Genomic DNA, 20,339 nt, shown 5'->3' with positions numbered 1-20,339 from the left:
AGGACCCCCCCATTTCACAAACCCCCTGTGTCTGAGGTACACATCAAACTGTAGGACCCCCCCATCTCACAAACTCCCAGTGTCTGAGGTACACATCAAACTGTAGGACCCCCCCATTTCACAAACCCCCAGTGTCTGAGGTACACATCAAACTGTAGGACCCCCCCATTTCACGAACCCCCAGTATCTGTGGTACACATCAAACTGTAGACCCCCCCATCTCACAAACTCCCAGTGTCTGAGGTACACATCAAACTGTAGGACCCCCCCATCTCACAAACTCCCAGTGTCTGAGGTACACATCAAACTGTAGGACCCCCCCATCTCACGAACCCCCAGTGTCTGAGGTACACATCAAACTGTAGGACCCCCCCATCTCACAAACTCCCAGTGTCTGAGGTACACATCAAACTGTAGGACCCCCCCATCTCACAAACCCCCAGTGTCTGAGGTACACATCAAACTGTAGGACCCCCCCATCTCACAAACCCCCTGTGTCTGAGGTACACATCAAACTGTAGGACCCCCCCCATTTCACGAACCCCCAGTATCTGTGGAACACATCAAACTGTAGACCCCCCCCCCCCCTCCCCTTTCACAAGCCCATCACAGGCCAAGCAGCCATATTATCTATTTGAGTGTTGCTTTTAATCAAACTAGATTACATTTAAGGTTTTTTAAATTAACTTTAAGGATACACCAGAGCACATCAGCAATTATTTAGGTGTGGGCGATTCTACTATGCATGTTGACTTCTTTATGCTCCCAAGCCTTGCAGGTGTCCAAAGCAACAAACAAAAAATGACTACATAATTATAAACAAGCAATAAAATATCCCCACTGGGGAGACAAGCTCATTTGAATGTAGCTTTGTATTTTGTTGAAGCATTGAAAATTGGATATCACACTTCGAATTTTAACCCTTTGTTGAGCAGCTGGCCACTTTGAGAGAAGAATCAGAAAAGACCTTGGTGTGTTGGAGAGCATCACAAAACATCAAATATCAGAATCAGAACCGCTTTATTTCACCAAGTATGTTAAACATACAAGGAGTTTGTGCTGGTCAACGCACAAATGTATGCAGCATACTGACAGCATACAGACCTGACAAGGAAAGATAAAACAAAACTACAATACGAGTGGAGAAGAGTCGTGGAGGGGAGATAAGAGACGTACGAACATGTGTATTTATGCAGGACAGAGCAGACATGTTAATAAAAGTTGTATATACAAAATATTACTCAATGATATATACAGTTGCAAACAATTGTACAGCTATGCACATAGTTACACAGAAATTGCCGTAGAAGAGTAAGAGAGGTTGTTTAGCATTTCACTGTGGTTGGTGAGGCCTGCAACTCCGGAGAATAACACCCTGGCATTACTGGCTGTTACTCTGGGGAATAATACCATGGTGTTACTGGTTGTGCTGGTTTTGATGGCCCTGAATCTTCTGCTAATAAGATCCCAGTTATCCCTGAAAGTTATAGTCATATGTCTTGTAAAAATGAAAAATGCTAACAATCATCGATGAATGCAATCAGAAGTTTATTAAGTTACTTATTACTTTTACTGTCTGAGAAAGCAGTCTTGGTCGAACATTCCTAATAATATAGTCTATATTGATCTGATATTTCAAAGAATTACTAATAAGACTGTAGTTTAAATTCTCCAAAATTTCAGTTCTGCTATGGAGTTCTGCAGCCTTATATTGGTCCACACATGTTTATCTATAATGTATTAAGTTTGAGCTCATTCATTAGCACACCCACCCACCACCTCACGCTGTTGACCGCATTCAGTATTACCCTTCAGGCCTATTATAGAAGTATGATATTAGCTTTTCTGAAACCTTAACCAAATTCATCCTGAGATACCAAATTATTTATAGTACATAAAGAAGAAAAAACCACAGGGTTAGTATGTAGCCCTGAGGCACTCCTGTAATGAGCATTCGTTGACATAACATTAGATTGTTGAGTTTTGTTAATGATTTCCTGCTGAGGCACAGGGACAAAGATGGATTAGTAGATATGTCCACTAATGTGTTGAAGAGTTTAAGAGGTCTGTTCATGTTAGAAGCAAGATGTTAATCGTTAAAGAGGACACTGGCATAACTGAGTCCAGTTGTAAGAGCAGGACGGTAAGGAGCATATTCAGGAGACGTGTGGATCTATAAGCTAAATGATCGGGGTCCTTTACTGGGAGAGCAAATAATTGATATGTGGACGAGATACTTGTATGTCTTTATGGTCATAGACGGTTCTCTATAGTTCTCAAATCTGTTGGGTGTACTGACTGGACTAATGGCATCTTCTCTAACACTGTGATGCACTAGCTCTGAAATGTGTTAAATAAGTAAGTAAATAAATGTGCGTCCAGTTGTGTGTGAGTGTAAACACAACAGGGCAGAGTGTATCTGCATGTTTCTGTCCAGTGCTCTGGTCTTTAGAGGACAGAGGTTTAGTATTACAGTACGTGGGAATGCCCAGCCCTTCTCAAAGGCTGACGTGTGCCAGGCTCACCTGCTCCTTCAGATGTTTGTTTGGATGTTTTTATGCCAAAGAAGAGCCAGGAAGAATGACCAGTTATGCACAACAAAGACGTAGAGGCATGGCGGACATGCAAATGACTGGGAGGTGTGTCCATCCCTGTCCCAGTCTCAGGTGTCCATCACGGTGGAGGACTACGAGGACACTCGGGAGACACGAGAGCCCCTGTTGTCTCGCTCTGCCCCTCACCGCAACTCCACCTCCTCCGAGCCTCCCTCCTCCTCGTCCTCCTCGTCCCACGCTTCGGACCATCTGCTCCTGAGGAGGAAGAGCATGCAGTGGGCACGGCGGCTGAGCAGGAAGGGGGGGCGTGGCCCAGGCGGGGCCAAAGGGCCCGGGAGCGCCGCCGAGCGAATCAGCCAGCAGAGGCTCAACCTGTTCCGGCGCTCGGAGAGGCAGGAACTGAACGCCCTCGTCCGCACACGGATGAAACACCTGGGCCTCTCGCCGTCTGGATTCAGTGAGTGTGTGTGTGTGTGTGTGTGTGTGTGTGTGTGTGTGTGTGTGTGTGAGAGAGAGAGAGAGAGAGAGGCTGGAGCTTTGTGCATGTCCTTTCGCTCTTATACCACCCATCGCCAAACACACACACTCCCACCTACACTGTGCTCTGTTCTCTGGGTGCTTTTACTGGCTGAGTGCTATGACCATCTTGTTTCTGTCCCTCTGTGTGTTCAAGAACACTACTGTCTGTTCTCACTGTGGGGGTTGTAGAGTGTCCTACACTCTGTACTTTCCGTATCTGTTCATCAGTTTCTTTGATTTACTGGTCTTGCTTTTTATAGGCGTCTTTCTTGTTTTTGTTTGTTAAATTGACTGTCTGTCTGATCCCCCTGCTGGGCGTGTCTTGTGGGCATGAGTCAGACTAATTCTTAGCTATTTTTTACTCAGTCTGATCTCGCTGTTGGATGTAGACTGCTGTCAGATTCCGTGCTGCTTCTTTTTTTCCTGTTCGTTTTCTCTGTGTGTTGTAGCTGCTGGGTGCACTGTAGACTAGATCAGACGCAGAACTTGCTGTTCCAGCCCCCCCAGGCTGATCTCTCTATTAGACATTGTCAGACTCTCTGTTCTCTGTTTGCATGCTGGGTCTGATTTAAGACGGGATGACGGACCAAGGCCACAGGCTGTCCTACATCCTCATCAACCCCTCCCCCGACACACGGCTTGAGCTGCACGACGTCGTGTGAGTATGCAGGCAGCTCGGCGCTGCGTTATTCCTGTAATGCCACAGTACACGCCATGTTGGCAGATACAAGACAGGTGTAGAAATATTTCTGTCACAAAAGACTACAACCCTAACCTTAAACTAGAACTCAGTGGTTCTGCCTTTTCCACAGGAGTCTGATCAGACCCGATCCTCTGTCCTTTTCCAGAGGTATCTGATCAGACCCGATCCCCTGTCCTTTTCCACAGGCATCTGATCAGACCCGATCCCCTATCCTTTTCCGCAGGTGTCTGATCAGACCTGATCCTCTGTCCTTTTCCACAGGCATCTGATCAGACCTGATCCCCTGTCCTTTTCCAGAGGTCTCTGATCAGACCCAATCCCCTGTCCTTTCCCGTAGGTGTCTGATCAGACCTGATCCCCTGTCCTTTTCCAGAGGTATCTGATCAGACCTGATCCCCTGTCCTTTTCCATAGGTGTCTGATCAGACCCGATCCCCTATCCTTTTCCGCAGGTGTCTGATCAGACCTGATCCCCTGTCCTTTTCCAGAGGTCTCTGATCAGACCCAATCCCCTGTCCATTCCCGTAGGTGTCTGATCAGACCTGATACCCTGTCCTTTTCCAGAGGTATCTGATCAGACCTGATCCCCTGTCCTTTTCCATAGGTGTCTGATCAGACCCGATCCCCTGTCCTTTTCCGCAGGAGTCTGATCAGACCTGATCCCCTGTCCTTTTCCAGAGGTATCTGATCAGACCCGATCCCCTGTCCTTTCCCGTAGGTGTCTGATCAGACCTGATCCCCTGTCCTTTTCCAGAGGTGTCTGATCAGACCTGATCCCCTGTCTTTTTTCCTCAGGTGTCTGATCAGACCTGATCCCCTGTCCTTTTTCCTCAGGTGTCTGATCAGACCTGATCCCCTGTCCTTTTTCCTCAGGTGTCTGATCAGACCCGATCCCCTGTCCTTTTCTGCAGGTATCTGATCAGACCCGATCCCCTGTCCATGCCTGGCCAAGGCAGCAGCCGCAAAACCGGCTCAGGTAGACCCGATGGCCACAGGTTCGACACGCAGGACAGCACCCACCTGTGACCGCACACCAGCACTGCCACACGAGTACAGTGCAGCCAGTGTGTGTGTGTGTGTGTGTGTGTGTGTGTGTGTGTGTGTGTGTGTGTGTGTGTGTGAATCCATAGAAGTGAATGTGAGAGAAGAGAGAGAAAAAGAGCATAGAAAGATGGACTGTTAACCGAAACAGATTTAATCAGTTGCTGACAACTGTTTCTTTTCTATCCAGAGCACTAACACATCAACATTTTACAGCCGAGGCCACATAAGTGCATTTAAACCGGTCAGTAATGTGTGTTCGTCTCTGTGCATGTGAATGTGTGTTGAATAGCCAAACACTGCCAGTCTTACCTGGACTGCCAAAGGATCTCTTTGCCAAATGTGTGATGTGAGGGGCCTGGGGTCTCTCGGAGTTGCGAGCAGCCCTCGGTAGCTGCTCTGTGGATGGGTTGTCCTCGGGGGATTAATGTTTGTTTTGATGTTGTTATGGTGCTGCCTGAGGTAGGGATGTCTGATGTCCCATAAATGCGAGTGTTGGACACTGTCGGACATTCCTGGCTCCCAATAGACTACATGTGAAACGACCCTGGACCACATGAGTGAACCTTTCTTTAGATAACAGAGACTGTTGGGGCAAGCCTTTTACGTCTTTGCTGTTTGGTTTGTTTTTGTTTTTTGAAGTATTGTCACTGAACAAATCGGAACGTTTATGTATAATGGTCAATGCTGTATTTTGGCTGATTGAAGGGTTATTTTGTCTGTCTGGTTTTGCTTTAGTTAGGTATTTTCCCTCTATTTGGCATGTTTACACAGTTGTGTCTGTCTCTGTCAGTTGGGTATGTTGTGGGCGTGCCTGGTGAAGAGCGTGCGGTTGGGGGCGGGGTTGTGGGCGGGGTTTTGTGAGGGCAGGGCAGGCCTCAGCAGGGAGGTTGGGGACTAGGATGTCATACTAGCCATACAGACAGACTGCTTTATGCTCCTGTTGCACCTAGCTAAAGCTGCCTTCATTCAGTGCCCCACACACACACACACACACACACACACACACACACACCACACACACACACACACACACACACACACACACACACACACACACACACACACACACCCACACACACACACACACACACACACACACACACACCCCCACACACACACACACACACACACACACACACAGAAGCATTATGTACAGAATAAAGAGATCAGAAGTGACGCACTGCTTTTTGTGTTTTTCATGTGTATTACACTCTATGAAGTTAGGGACAGGTGGGTAATATAGTGCTAATACAGTAAGTCTATGGTATTTTAACCTCATTTTAGCACATCCAAATTCTCGTGTCTCTGCTTTGCCTGGAGTTCAAACTCAGACATATAACATATAAAGACACTTATGTTAAATTAGCAAGCACTATTTCAACATTAGGATGCTCTCTGCTGCGGTGTGGATGATGGCCCCAGAGAAAGTAACCTGGGGCTTCATTTCTCTGACGCGGGACCGGTCCTTGGTCTTCGGCCTTGATCACACGCTCCACGCTTCCCAGTGCACCATGACTGCGCCTTTGTGAGCCTGTCACAAGCTTCTGGTGTGTGTGTATAAATAGCAACGTTTACCAGTGCTGAACTGGAGGTGTGTTGGTGACAAACGTGCTGCTCTCTGCAGCTCGAACGCAGACGGAGGACTCGCACGCCAGCAACAGCACCTCCTACCACAGGACATCAGTCTCAGATCAACCTCTCACTTCCTCTGTCTACGCCAAGTGCACTTGTACAGTACACTGACAGTTGCATATATATATATATATATATATATATATATATATATATATATATATATATATATATATATTAGTGGTGGGACTTTAACGCGTTAATTTCGATTAATTAATTACAGGAAAATTAACGCACTAAAAATATTAACGCATTTTAACGCATGAGACACTTTTGCACCGTGGAATGTTTCTCCGTGCACGAGAATGGGAAATTTAAATATAAGAAACTTCCAGATGGAAGTACAAACAAAAATTGTGTTATTTGCACTTTATGTAGGAAGGAGTTCGCTTATCACAGGAGCACTTCCACCCTTCGTTACCACCTCAACGCAAAACATGTTGGGGCTAATGCGCAGGTCAGTAATGATCACTTAGCTGCTAAATGTATTCCTAGTACGATATGGTGAACAAACGTCCGTATTTCCCGGGACATGTCCGTATTTCACATCCTGTCCCGGTCGTCGCGGGTTTTTTTTTAAGTGAGGAAATGTCCTGGGGTGAGTTTCCCAAAACGTTCTTAGCGCTAAGTACTTCGTAACCTCGTTCATACGTACGAGGTTAATATGTACTTAGCGCTAAGAATGTTTTGGGAAACCCACCCCTGGTTTTTAAATTACCTTCATTGGACCATTAAGACTGGATTAAACTTTCGCGAGTGACCGCAGCGCGCGACTCCGCACGCGTTTATACATGACGCTTCATATTATTTGCATTGTTGTTCGCTCTCTGTGGTCGAAGATAAAGGCTTACAAGAAGCGCTGCACATCCAAACCTTTCGAAAAAATAATGCGCAATTTCCAAGTTTCGGCAAAAAAAAATGCGAATTAAGCCTTGTTTCCATTCATTACAGTTGTGCGAATAAACTTTAGATCACGTGAGAGGACGCCAAAACAATAGTGGTTTTACGTCCATCTGGCAGTTACGCATTTTTGCACGTTGAGGTTTTGAAACATTTTTTTCTTTTTCTTTTCTATACATGGAGAAGTTAAATTCAATTTTTGCTCTCTCCAGAACTGTTTTTGCATGCATTTGCCATCTTTACATCGCGATTATGTACAGAACCACATGATTTGAGGCATGATACGTCATCGTTTATGCGAAAAACCCTTTTCCATCCAGTTTTTTCGATTTTGGCGATGCGATAGTCTAACTTTTCCGAAGAAAATCCAGCAGCTGTATGATGAGGAAAGGGAAGTAAAACAGGTTATTGTGAAGAGCGCCACAAATGTGGCTCTGACTGGGGATCACTGGACCTCTGTTAGCAACAAGAATTATCTTGGTGTGACAGCTCATATTATAGATGATGAATCTATAGATGATGAAGATCCAGTCATTTGCTTTGAGCATGCAGAAGACCACTTCTAGGCACTATGGAGATCCCTGTGGCAGAGGCCTGGGAAATTAAAGAAAAATATACCATCTAAAATGGAATTAAAAAACATCTTCTGATTTACTTCAATTCTTCCAATATCCTGAGCAAAACTTCCAAAATTAAACAACATTTTTGGTCAGAATTTCCAGTGTTCTGAACTGTTTTCTGCACTCATCTATTGGTCTATGTAGTAGACTGGTGGAAAAATGAACAAGATGTTGAAGTTTATGATTATGTTCATTGATTCATTCATCATTCAAACTTAAATTAATATTTCTCATGTTAAATACTGAAATGTGATTAAAATGCGATTAATTTCGATTAATTAATTACAAAGCTTCCAATTAATTCGATTAATTTTTTTGATCGCGTCCCACCCCTAATATATATATATATATATATATATATATATATATATATATATATATATATATATATATATATATATATACCAATGTTATTGTCTATGATGTGAGAGTCAAGGGTGTGATATGCTTCCACTGTTTAAATAAGACTGAAATATTAATTTTATCAAGAATTTCAGAAGATGTATTTTATACATTTATAAGATGCCCTTCAGAATCATTCTAAAATAACATTCAAAAAGGTAAATCTTTCAAAGGAATTTGATTTTCAATTCAATAAAAAATATTTAAAATATTAAAAACAGAAATGCTTGCTATGTAACTAAGATTGCACTGTAACATCAAAACAATTTCACAACTTTGAACCAGATCACCTGTCCTTCAAATTTCCCCCCGTATGTAGTCCAGTGAGCTTCTCTCGTTCAAGGTTATCTCACACTAACACTCCAACAGGGATGAGACGCAGATAAAGCCTCGAGCTGTGAAAGTCTATCTGCCCCTTCTACAGTTCGGAGTGTTTGCTTTATCTTCTCTCTGCAGCCAGAGATGGGGACCACGTCCTATGGTAAGACACCGTTATCTCCATTACCCTAAACGCCATAAGCCATCATTCTGTAGTTCTCAAAAGGAAGATCCAGTTTCATTTTGATGGATGAGCACAGTTATTGTTGATTTCTTTGAAGTTTTGATATTGCATATCCATCTGAACTCATATCATACCAGTTCTTACAAAACACAGTTATTGCGTACCATACAGCTCTCACCAGCATACAATTTAAATAAACGTAGGATCTTTAAAGTACTATTATTACTTTGCTGTTGATTGATTGTGGATCAATCATCTTCAGCTTATGAATATTAACATATTTACAACTTGGCGTTAGAACGCGGAGCAAATAAAAAACTTCCTGCTCCTTGTTCCAAAAAACCGTCACCAGGAGGAGCTGTTCCACAGCGCCACTTTAACCGAGCAGATCTTCAGCGGGCCTGGGTTGCTGCCGTTGATGTTGGCGCCTGGACAGAAGAACGGGAAGATCTTCTCGCTGAAGCAGGCGGTGAAGGTGTAGATGGTCGTCATGTCCAGCGGGTTGGAGAAGCTCACCTCCCCCGCCTCATAATCCAGCCTGACCCGGACCCTCTGCAGCTGGCCGGTCACGCTCAGTTGTGTGGGCGGCACCGTCATGGCCACGTAGCGGCCGTTGGACAGCGCGATCGTCCAGAACCCCCTCTCGGTGCCGCCCGAGACCTTGCCCTTCCGGGCGATGGACTCCAGGGCCACGCCTATCACCCAGTCGTTGTTGGGTCCCACCTCCACCTCCCAGGCGTGGCAGCCCGAGGAGAAGCCCTCAGAGCCCAGCACGAACACGAAGTGGTCGAAGCGCTCAGGGTTGTCGGGAAGCTTCTGCATGATCCCGCTGTTGCTCACGCTGGTCAGGGTTCTGGACAGGGACAGGCAGGGGTAGGCCGTGTTGGGGTCCAGGGTGACCGGAGCTACACCGTGCACAAACCACACAGGTCACATTGGGTCGTGACACAGAAACCACCATTTAAGACACAGGTGGGCAAAAGTCCAGCCCCAGATGATACCAGCATAATTAATTGTTTTAAATTGTTTTCTTATATTGTTTATTGTTTTATATTGTTGATGTTTATTTTCTGTTCCAACACATCTAGCTGATCTCATTAAGAACTTGATAGTTGTTAGATAATTCGATATTAGATATCTTGTTAGATAATCAATCCCTTTGTTGGTTATCATGTTACAGCTGAGATGTTCTGACAAAGACTGACCCGTAAACACCCAGTGAGCCTGCCAAGGGTTTTCAGAACTTACTGTATTCCACCATGGCTTGCATCTTCTCCCAAACGCTGAACTTCAGAGAGCTCACATGCTTGGCCACATTGATCAGAGCAGCTGGAACCTTCTCTGGGTCACGAAACGTTAAATGAGTCCTGCAGTTGCAAACATGAGAAAGATCTGTGGATCTAGGATACAATGTCATAAAATTTTATATATGAAATTAAAATCTCAGTCGAGCTAACTGACCTCTTTTTAATAATCTTGTAGTGCTACAATAGAAAGAGAGGAAAGTAAACATCAGAACGAATGTGTGTTAACCTCGTTAATGTTGAATTACAAAGAGAACATCTCGCACCCTCAGGAACAGGGAGTCGCAGTTGGCGAGCTCATCGTCTATTGCCTTCACGGCGTGCGAGAAAGTGAGAATGTCGCGCGTGATGTTGTCTGTCTTTTTCTTCATCAGCTGCCTCTTCTCCTCATCCTCCTCGGCCAGCAGAGCGATCCTAGCAGCCTCCTCTTTTTCCATGAACTGTCTTATCTCAGCAAACTCCTCCCTAATCTGCTTCTCTGCTTCCTGCCTTTGGGTCTATCGAAACAGAGAGAGCAGACACACTTTACAACAGATATACGTATGAGGCCTAACAGTCACGTCCTTACACCCCCAAGAATTCCTTCTCACTTTACTCATATGTGTTAGTTCGGGTGGTGGGCAGTGCCCCCCCTGCAAATTAAACGGCTATAAATTTTTGCTACTACTTTTTTTTTGTTTTGAACTCCGTGTTGGCACCTTGATGTGTACAGTTATGTCGTCATGTTCTTGCTTGGCCTCGTAGAGGCGACGGAGGTTTTTCTTCATCGGCATCAACTCTTTCTCCAGCTCCGCCTGTGGGAGATGAGAGACACGCTTCGTTAAGTCCACGACACAGCGGGGCCACCGTAACAGTAACGGCCCGCAGCGGACGCCTGTCCTCTCAACACACCGGCCCAGCTGTCACGGTGAGGAGAGCTGAACAAACCTGCCTTGCAGTATCAGGCGCAGTTTTAACGCGTGTATTGATATTCCCTCTGAAGTTCCAGATACAAAACGATTTAAATGATGCCAGACAGAACAAGAGGTGTCAAAATAAACCATGTTATCCATCTTCCGACGCCCTAAAGGAAAACCAGGAAAGCATTTGATTTCAAGGTCGATTAATTTTTTTTAACCCATGGAGTTTTTCTGACCAGATGTTATCTGAGAGGGTAAACTAACACATTACTGACACTGGTGTGGTGTTGGTATAAATGAATCATGTCCAGAAGTGTTGCTGGGGGGTTTTATGCATGTCGGTGTCAGTGGAGAGTTTAAAGTGGTCCGCCTCAAATATATCCAGCTATTAGCGGCCCTGGAGTCAGAAACTTAACCACGGGTGAAAAATGAGGAGGACGAGTAACACAAACAGTGCACTGAAAAAGATCTGCTAGGCTCGGAAACCGTATGACTGGAAGGTATTTTTTTTTAAGTAAACGTTTCTATGAAGGTGGCTGACGAGTTTATGTGCCAGTACGTTACAAGGTAAATACGTAGACGTGTGTTGCTATCTTCCACATTTGTAGCACTGCTAAAGAGCAGCCGAGGGCTGTTTTAAAACACTAATGTAAGGCTGAGAAGGAAAGCGGCCCTCGCGCTCCACGCCCTCGTGCCCTCGCGCTCCCCTCGCGCTCCACGCCCTCGTGCCCTCGCGCTCCACACCCTCGCGCTCCCCGCCCTCGTGCCCTCGCGCTCCACGCCGTGCCCTCGTGCCCTCACGATTGACACCATCATCTGTTTGTTTTCATTCTCCAAAATCTGCAGGTTGACACAACAGTGTCTGAATGGAAGCTGATGGTGGACCGTTTCAGCCCCGCCTAACATTACATACCGTAGTGTATGTTTTAGTTTCATGTACGCATAGCTTAGATACATTAGATGTTTTATTATTATATATTTTAGAAGTCATCTCACTTTTCACTAACCAAATAGGTCTACACTACACATTTTCTCATGGCATCATGTCCCTAATCAAAATACTTTAAGTGAGAATATGGAACAAAACTTAAAAATGTAACAAATGTACTTTTGTCTCTATTTCATTAATTTTTTTTAGCAATGCAACAACACCTATAGGTGTAGCGCCCCAAATACATCTGATACCACAGCATAAAAACAACAGCCCGTTAAAAAACACTATTGTATGAACGTATAATAGATTGTATAATGGATAATTACGTTTTTAATAATAAAGGACAGGTCAGAAGGCTACGGGGGCAAAATCCCCCGACTCTGCAGGACTCCAGCTGCCGAGCCGAACCTCACCTTGAGGTCGTGGGCCGCCTCGTCCGTGGGACACACGCGATGCCCCAGGTGCTTCTGGGACGTGTGGCACACGCAGCAGAGCAGCTCCTCGTCAACCTGGCAGAAGAGCTTGAGCGGCTCTCCGTGCGTGGAGCACAGGTCCAAGGGCCGGGGCGGTGCCGCCCCGACACCGCAGGGCCCCGTGCACTTCTGCTCCTGCACCAGAGTCTCGCAGAGGTTCTTCAGCACCAGGCTGACCGTGGGCTCGGTCAGGGAGCAGCGGTGCCGGCACACGGGGCACTCGCGCTTGGTGGCTTTCTTGCTCCAGAACTGGTTCAGGCAGGCGCGGCAGAAGCTGTGGCTGCAGCGCAGCACCACGGGGTCGGCGAAGATCTCGCAGCACACGGGGCAGGAGAGATGGTCCTCCACGGCCTCGCGCGAGCTGGAGGTGAGCGCGCGCGGCCGCAGGACCGCCGTCATTTTCGGGCTGAAGAGCCTAGCCGTCTTGCCCGGCTGGGTGGTGGCCCGGGGTCGCAAGGGCATCGCTGCGGCGGACGTCGACGAAAGAAACCGTTCTGCCGTTCTGTAGGTGTTTCAGAGAATCTCCTCCACGCTTAATTTCAAAGCTTTTTTCCTGTGAAGGCTGCGCCACACCGGAATAAAAAGGCTGTACAAAGTCCCGCCTGGCCATTACCACCTTTTATGGACTCAACTTGACCAAAACAACGAGCAGGTAATACGCAAGCCCCTGTTTACAGAGCGGAGGTGGTCAGCAGGAACTGCAGGTGCTTCTCGGGGAGAAACAAACAGTACCAGGGAAATCGGGCCTGTTTTCTGTAAACCGCGCTGTTTTGGAGACTCACGACTCGTGTTGACTGTGTAATGAGTACCTGAGCCCTGCTGTTCTTGGACAATAACATCTCAGGGCCTCGTTACGTACAACAAAACGTCAAATCCGGAGTCTAATAGTAAAGAACAAGGCTTGAAATACTGGAATGATTTTTGTACCATCCATATGATCTAAATAACCACCCATAGTTCTCAATTATCCTCTGCTCAGTGGGCACGAAATGTTTCATAGGCAGCACTACACAGAACTATATGTTGATATTACACAGAACTACATATTGGCAGTATTACGTAGCCCAAATCGTGACCCACATGCTGATATTTTTAACTGAGTGTAAGATAACGTTTTTCTTTGATTTTAATAAGACTTAAGTGTTAATTAGCATCTTCCAACAGTTACACAAAAAAATCAAATGGTTTTAAAATTCCTTTGATATCACATGGCTGAAGGAAACACTATTTTCATGAAAGGCATCCATGCACACGCACACACACACCACTGAGGAACCAAACACACTGATGAAGACAGTAAAACAATTGCCACTGAACCAATTTACTTTGTAGATTTTAATGACTGGTGCAATGAGAAGTTCAATAAGCACTAACCTTGCAGCTGCAGACCCGACGGACTACAGAATCTCAATGATTATATTATTGCAATTTAACAGTAATTCAAGACACAGAAACAGTGTGAAACTGAGACCATCAAAACCAAAAACAGTATAAATGTAACAGCATCTACAATCTTCTCTTTAAAACAGCACTTTTGTTGCAATAATACATCCAAACAAGCATTGGAGGAAGACAAAAGAAACTGTACACTTAAAAACTAGTTAATATGGAAACAAATCCTTTTTTCTTACAAAAGTAAAAGCAAATGAACACTTTAAAAGGTAAAAAAAAAGATTGAGATTAGACAGAAAAAGATTCACAGCTAAATACTAAACAGGAAGCAGTTTGGTCATTATTACATGACTAAGATAAATGAACAGGAAGCTGTTTGGATCATTACTACATGACCAAGATAAATATTGATACTTCATGCTTTGCGGTGCATTCGAAGTCATGTAATCCCTCAATTTAACTCACTCATCCCTACTCCCTCTCCACATCCATTTAACCGTAATTCACACCCCATGTCCCTCTCCACATTCATTTGGTCACATCGTTTTGTAACTGTAACCTCATCCTACAAAATTGTACAGCACCCAATCACATTCTGGTCCAGAAATCAAAGATTTTTAATCAATGATGAAAACAAGAAACGATACGATGGCTGAAATACTGCCTGTAATGTTCCATAAACACTGCTATAATAAATACTGATCTCGTTAGAAAACATTTTCTCCAGGTTTGGCATTAGGCTAAGTTTACCAAAGACCCAATAAAAGATAGTGTTGATACGTTTGCTCTACAAAAGGAGAGCGCCCTCCTGTAGTACTACATGCTGAAGGGGATGTGGAGGTCATCAGAACCAGACCAGTGACAACTGGACCCAACAGAGCACTTGCTTGAAGTACTTTTACAGCCTTCAAAAATGTTTTACTTAAATTCTTCCTTTTACATCTGTGACATGTTGTCATTTGTCCTAAACACTCAGTTCTATAACCAAATCCATTCAGAGCCTTTATTAAGGCTATAAGAACATTGACAATCTCAAGAATGTATTAAAATTAAAACCGTAAGATGAATATTTTACAGATGGATGAAAATTCACTCCCTGTTGAAATGTTTGTGTTTTGGGTAAGGAGTCTCTCTTTCGGTGTTGTGTCCCGTCCAACGCCTACATCAGCTTCGTCAAGGCATTCTTAGTTATCTCAAATCAGACGATCCATTTTGCACGTGGAATGCACTTTGGTTTAAGGAAATGTATTCCACTACATGATGCTACAGTCACCCAAAATAGTGTGTGACATGGACATCATGTCACAGATTAAAAAAAAAAAAAAAAAACACCCCCATTAAAAACACATACCCTTTAACCCTCCAGACAAATAGGGCAATAATCAGTGTAGCTTTCAACACCTCAAAGTGGTCAGGAACTGCACATGTACGTAGATCTACGCAAGGGCACACAGCAGGGTTCGCAATATCCAGGAATTTGCACGTGTGTGTATGTGTTTGTGTGTGTTTGTGCACGTGTGTCTGTGCACGCAGCGAGGCCGTGTTATGCTGGCCATGCATCACAGGGAAGTTCGTAACAGCGTGACAGTGCAACACAGTGCAGAGAGAGCGTCACAGTTTACACAGGGCTGGGGGGCCCGATTTGGTCAGGCACAGACCCCCCCAGACGTCGACTATCCATGCTCGAACTGACAAGGTGCTCAAAGCCTGTTTGGGGCTCTCAGTTAGTGGCCCCTCAGGACAATGATCTCACTCATCAATTGTAAAACAACAGTCACAGGTATTCCACATTAGCATGTCTAACTCGACAGCTTCAGAGTGAGACTTGGGCCAGAAGAAGTGAAATTAATAGTTCATTATTTTGCATACAAGTTGCATTATAAAAACAAACAAAAACAAACAAACAGAGATTGACAAAACAGACAGACATACACACTCCCAGAGTATGCTCCCAGCAGAGAACTAAAGTATTTCTGTTATAATACTCAAAAATATAACGGACACTATAAGTGTACTGTAGTGTTTTCTAGTAGCATTGTCCACCTCCCAGTCCTCCTGTCCTCTCCCGCTGCGGGACTAAATTCGACCGACCTTGGCGTCCCCGATGGCACCCCACACGTCAAAGACGAACTCGTCCGGGAAGGCGAAGTCTCCGAGCGTCTCGTCCAGCGCCTCTGCGAACTCGTCCGGGTTCTTCTTGTCCTTCCCCAGCTCCACCATTGTAGCGGCTGCAGACACACCGAGAAACCACGTTCGTTCGGACCAGACAGCATACGCCGTTGCCGTATTGTACATCGCAACAAATGACGACGTATGCGCAATATACAAACGGAACAGTTATAACTGCGTGCGTGTTCCTGCTCCTACAGTATTGCACACTTGGGCACAAAACCAGAAATTTTATAGCGGGAAATAAAAACAAAAGCAGCTTATTGGAAGAAATCACTGTGACGCACCCAGCTCACTGTCTCTGATGCCCATGTAGCTCTCCAGGAGGTCGTCCACCTTCTCGATAGCTTTCTCCTCAAACGCTGAAGGCTGCAAGCAAAGGCACTGGTGAGTATAAAGGCATCACATGCTGGTCTCATCCAAAGCCCGGTGCACACGTGAGTATCCAGACGTACCAGCTCCTCCACCGTGGCTGGACCCTTGGACCTCAGCCGCAAGGTCCCTCTGCCCGTGCCTAGCTGGACCCCCGAGCGGCTCCCAGACCGCTGGCTGATCATATCTGATGGGGGAGGGGCAACCGTCACATCAGGGATTACCCACCAATGCACCGCCTTCGCTCATCCCAGGCTAACGTGAAAATAATCCAGAACAATAACCCGGAATAATGTACGGTAATCCAGGCCTGTGCCTTTCAAACACACCCAGCTCAACTTCCATCAACTGACAAGTTGAACCAAATGGCTCCTCACAGGAAAAAACACACAGCTACAACAATAACATATAGCTAACTATGCAAATAATGAATAAATGCTAGAAAACAAATATGCTAATTGATCTCTAAACATTTAGCTTTCATTTACTAGATACATTACTAAGACAAGTGTTCCTTAAGTAAGCTAGCATCGTCACCAGATGAACTCCTTTAATGAATTAATAATGCATCAGTACACATACCGAAGGCCTTCAGTGGCTCCACCATCTTCAAGACAAAGTTCTTCCCCCTGGGCAATTCCTTGAGCATCTTAGCAACCTCATAGTGTCGACAACCAATAAGCATTTGACCATTGATGGACTCAATCATGTCTCCGACGTTGATGACCTGGATTTGATGGATGACGCTTCCCTCTCTTATTCTCTGCAAAGGAAACGGCCATTTTGAGCCATTTTTAGCACATCCTGCTTGGTCTTCATCTCCACAGCGGCGGTTCTTTTACCACACACCCTGTCTTCGTTTGTTGTGGGAGCAAACTTCCTGTCCTCCTTACCTTAATAAACGCATAGCCCGCTCCATTGTCAGTGATGGTGAGACCAAGAGCTTCCTCCCCCTTAAACACTTGCACCTCTTTCCTCTGGCCCTTGATGTGGGCGAAGATGAAGTCCTCCAGCCCTATCTGACCGCCCAGTAGCTTGTCCATGTCCACCTTGTGGGTGTTCAGTGTGCAAAACATGACCTGAAACGAGAGACACGGCCAGCGTGAGACGCATCGCTCCAAACGCAAGAGGACAAACCTGCACCACGGTGAAGACAGAGGAGGGGACACGTCCCCGACGCCGGTCACACACACCTCCTCCGGCGGGATCCCGAAGGCCTCCCCGATCTTGCTGTAAAGCTCGCGCACGTTGCTGAACCCTTCGATGCGGCCCGTGGGGCTGCCGTGCGCCAGCTGCGTGTGGAAGATCAGGCGAGGCCGCAGGCTGGTGGGCGGAGGTGGGAGACCCTCCTGGGTGGCACCCTCCGCCTGACCCACCCCCCCTACCACCAGCCCGTCCAGCCCAGGCACGTTGAGCCCAGCGCGGATCGGTTCCGCCTCCTCGTTTTCCACGAGCGGAGACGCTTTCTTCCTTCGGCCCAATCCCAGTGGCATTTTCGACGCCTCTCTGATGGTTACATGTGTGGGGGTAAAACAGGCACAGAACTCGGTCAGCACTGTTCAGAGTTTCCATTATGGAAAGTGACAACGTCCTCTAGATGTAAATTCTGAGGTTAAAGTCAATTAAATGGAAACCTGTAGATACATCACAGCTAGTTGTAATTCAGTTTAACAGACAACAGTACTAAAGTCACTAAGTATGGAATATTAGCTAATAAAATTACACATTTGACTTGGGGAGGGGGAGGACAAATTGGGGAAGACAAAAACACCCAATTGCTCTTTTTTCTAGATTCTATTTATATAGCAGTGACAAATTTGACTTTGACTTGAACTTAGAAAAGAGACGTAAGTACGTGCTTGTCCAGCAGATATGTGCCAAAAAAGAAAACGTACAACTCTATAAAGTACCGGACCACTTCAGGGCCAGCAGCTGGTCCACAACCCACTGGTGTTTGATGTAAAGGTAACCCAGCTACCCTGGTCAACTCTAACGAGTAAACAGCAGCGTCAGATCCATCTATCCATCCATTATTGATAAACAAGGTCGGTCTCAGCCCACCCGAGCGTCAGGTCACCCTCCCTGCTCGGGGTGTGTAACTCGGGGAAGCTCGCTGGGCGGCTACCGCTAACTGGCTCCTTCACACCCCACACGGATTTGGGGGGAGCACAAGTCGCAGGTCAAACTTACCAAGTTAGCCAACTGTTGTTGCGATATTAAACGGGTTTACACGAACCGAATATCGCGCGTCAGAGTATTTTTAAAACGTGTTGGTGTTCATTGACCCAGCTTGGTTAAATCGTTTGCCAGTGAAGTGACACGACCGCCCGGTCTGCTGGAGTGTTAGCTGGTGTTAGCCGGCGAGCTAACGGTCCGTGTTCAGGGAGCTCTTCCTCTGCCGCTGCCGCCGCCGAGATCTCGTTAAACGAGCTCGCTGCTGCCCCCTAGCCGCGGGAGGTCGGCGTGTAGGCTCCTGTGATCTGGCCCCTCGAAACAGAGCTGAGCAGAGGTCTACTGTCGGGCCAGTACAGCTGCATCCACTCTGTGTTTAAAGTACAGGATTTTGACACAGTTGTATGGTGGAGGTTCTTCACAAGGCGTTTTGTAAGAACCGTTTCAATTAGCTCAGGAAGATAAGAATACCACGTGCAATTATATCCTACTTATCTTATCCTAATTTTGTCCCAACATGCATAAGGAATTTTTTAATGAGAGATTTCTAGAATAAATCAACTGACTTTGGAGAATGCTTGGAGTTGTTCCTTTGAATAGTACCAGCCATGTCATTAGAGATGTTTTCGATCCCCATCAAGCCACTGACCACTAGGCATTCTAGGTCCAGTATCAACCATGCTATGTTTATTTATTGTAAGTAAGTGGTTCTATAGTTGGATATTTAATCTATTGCTGCTGACAATTTGTGTTGGCCATTTTCCAACTTTTCATCAGTGGCCAGATTGCAGGGCTGCTATTGTCTGGACATTTTAGGTGACAAAACAAAATGTTTGAGATATCACACGGATGTGACTGGAGAAACTTGAACAGAACTCGTCTTGTAGTCGAGTCATCAAATCAAAATCTGTCTCCACTTGAGACAAAGGCATCATTTAAAAGTAAAAATATCTGACAGCTCAACTAAATATCACCTCGCTGTTCTCATTATCACTGTGAAAATGGAAAATATGTTCTAGACACTCTTTAAAAATCTTGACAAACCTCTATTTATTAGACTAATTTAGGTGATAAACAGGAGCATCAGTATGGACCCAAGGCAAAAGACACTACCAACAACCTCATGTTTGTTTACATTTCTCTTGACCCTAACCCATCCATATTTGTTGTGTATTAGCTGTCTTTTCTTGTTGTCTAAACACCTTACTTTCTTTTACCTTGGAAATGTAGATCAAAATGACAGATCGAGACATCTTTGACTTCGTCCCATTCATGAACGCATCACGATCACCATCGTGTTCTGGACTTTGAGGAAGGCTGGACAAGCTCATCATCCCTGATGCAGTCAGCGCCATCAGAAACCATCATCATCATCATCTTCATTCTGGGCATTATCATCCAGTGCTGGTTGACTGTCAGCTCCTGCACCCCCACCCCCATTATCCTGATTAAGATCCCCACTCTCATTACCTGAGAGCAGTCAGTGGGTGCTGCTCCATTTAATCAACAGATGGCACACTACACATACACACTACACATACACACCAACTCTCTGCTGCATCTTAAAAGGCTTCATTTGCTTTGTCTGATGGCACTATTATATTTATATGAAACTCAATGTAAATTGTTAGCACGTATTTAGTCTGTTGTAAACATTTTTCAGTAGTATCATCAGTACTTTTCAGTAGTATCATACAGTTCATAAAGATAATAATCATATGTAAGCACGTTTAGCAGACACTGCCATG

General features: G+C 45.4%; 3 protein-coding genes across 3 annotated transcripts in view; 1 reads left to right on the top strand and 2 right to left on the bottom strand.

Moving 5' to 3' along the window:
• The window catches only part of kcnt2b (potassium sodium-activated channel subfamily T member 2b), a 31,275-nt gene extending 26,446 nt beyond the window's left edge, over positions 1-4,829 (top strand). Inside the window, exons 19-21 of the mRNA XM_077007912.1 lie at positions 2,661-3,012; positions 3,648-3,732; positions 4,688-4,829. Coding sequence (XP_076864027.1) covers positions 2,661-3,012; positions 3,648-3,732; positions 4,688-4,802 — 552 coding nt within the window. The 3' untranslated portion in view covers positions 4,803-4,829. The remainder of the gene's footprint in view (positions 1-2,660; positions 3,013-3,647; positions 3,733-4,687) is intronic.
• Positions 4,657-13,465, bottom strand: LOC143517520 (E3 ubiquitin-protein ligase TRIM35-like). Its single transcript, XM_077010156.1, has 8 exons — positions 12,427-13,465; positions 10,879-10,974; positions 10,447-10,677; positions 10,338-10,360; positions 10,125-10,243; positions 8,665-9,781; positions 5,130-6,487; positions 4,657-4,815 (listed from the first exon to the last, which is right to left on the bottom strand). Exons 1-6 carry the CDS (start codon positions 12,946-12,948, stop codon positions 9,222-9,224), a joined length of 1,551 nt encoding a protein of 516 aa, XP_076866271.1. The 5' UTR covers positions 12,949-13,465; the 3' UTR covers positions 4,657-4,815; positions 5,130-6,487; positions 8,665-9,221.
• A 325-nt stretch (positions 13,466-13,790) lies between these two features.
• gipc1 (GIPC PDZ domain containing family, member 1) lies at positions 13,791-18,821 on the bottom strand. Its single transcript, XM_077010159.1, has 7 exons — positions 18,610-18,821; positions 17,613-17,925; positions 17,313-17,498; positions 17,002-17,182; positions 16,503-16,606; positions 16,335-16,416; positions 13,791-16,106 (listed from the first exon to the last, which is right to left on the bottom strand). The coding sequence occupies exons 2-7, from the start codon at positions 17,910-17,912 to the stop codon at positions 15,955-15,957; spliced, it is 1,005 nt and encodes a 334-aa protein (XP_076866274.1). The 5' UTR covers positions 17,913-17,925; positions 18,610-18,821; the 3' UTR covers positions 13,791-15,954.
• Between the last annotated feature and the right edge of the window lie 1,518 nt (positions 18,822-20,339).

The sequence above is a fragment of the Brachyhypopomus gauderio genome, chromosome 6 (assembly GCF_052324685.1).
Source record: "Brachyhypopomus gauderio isolate BG-103 chromosome 6, BGAUD_0.2, whole genome shotgun sequence".
Classification (NCBI taxonomy): domain Eukaryota; kingdom Metazoa; phylum Chordata; class Actinopteri; order Gymnotiformes; family Hypopomidae; genus Brachyhypopomus; species Brachyhypopomus gauderio.
The sequence above is the reverse complement of the archived record's forward strand: the minus strand, read 5'-3'. Positions and strand labels throughout refer to the sequence as shown.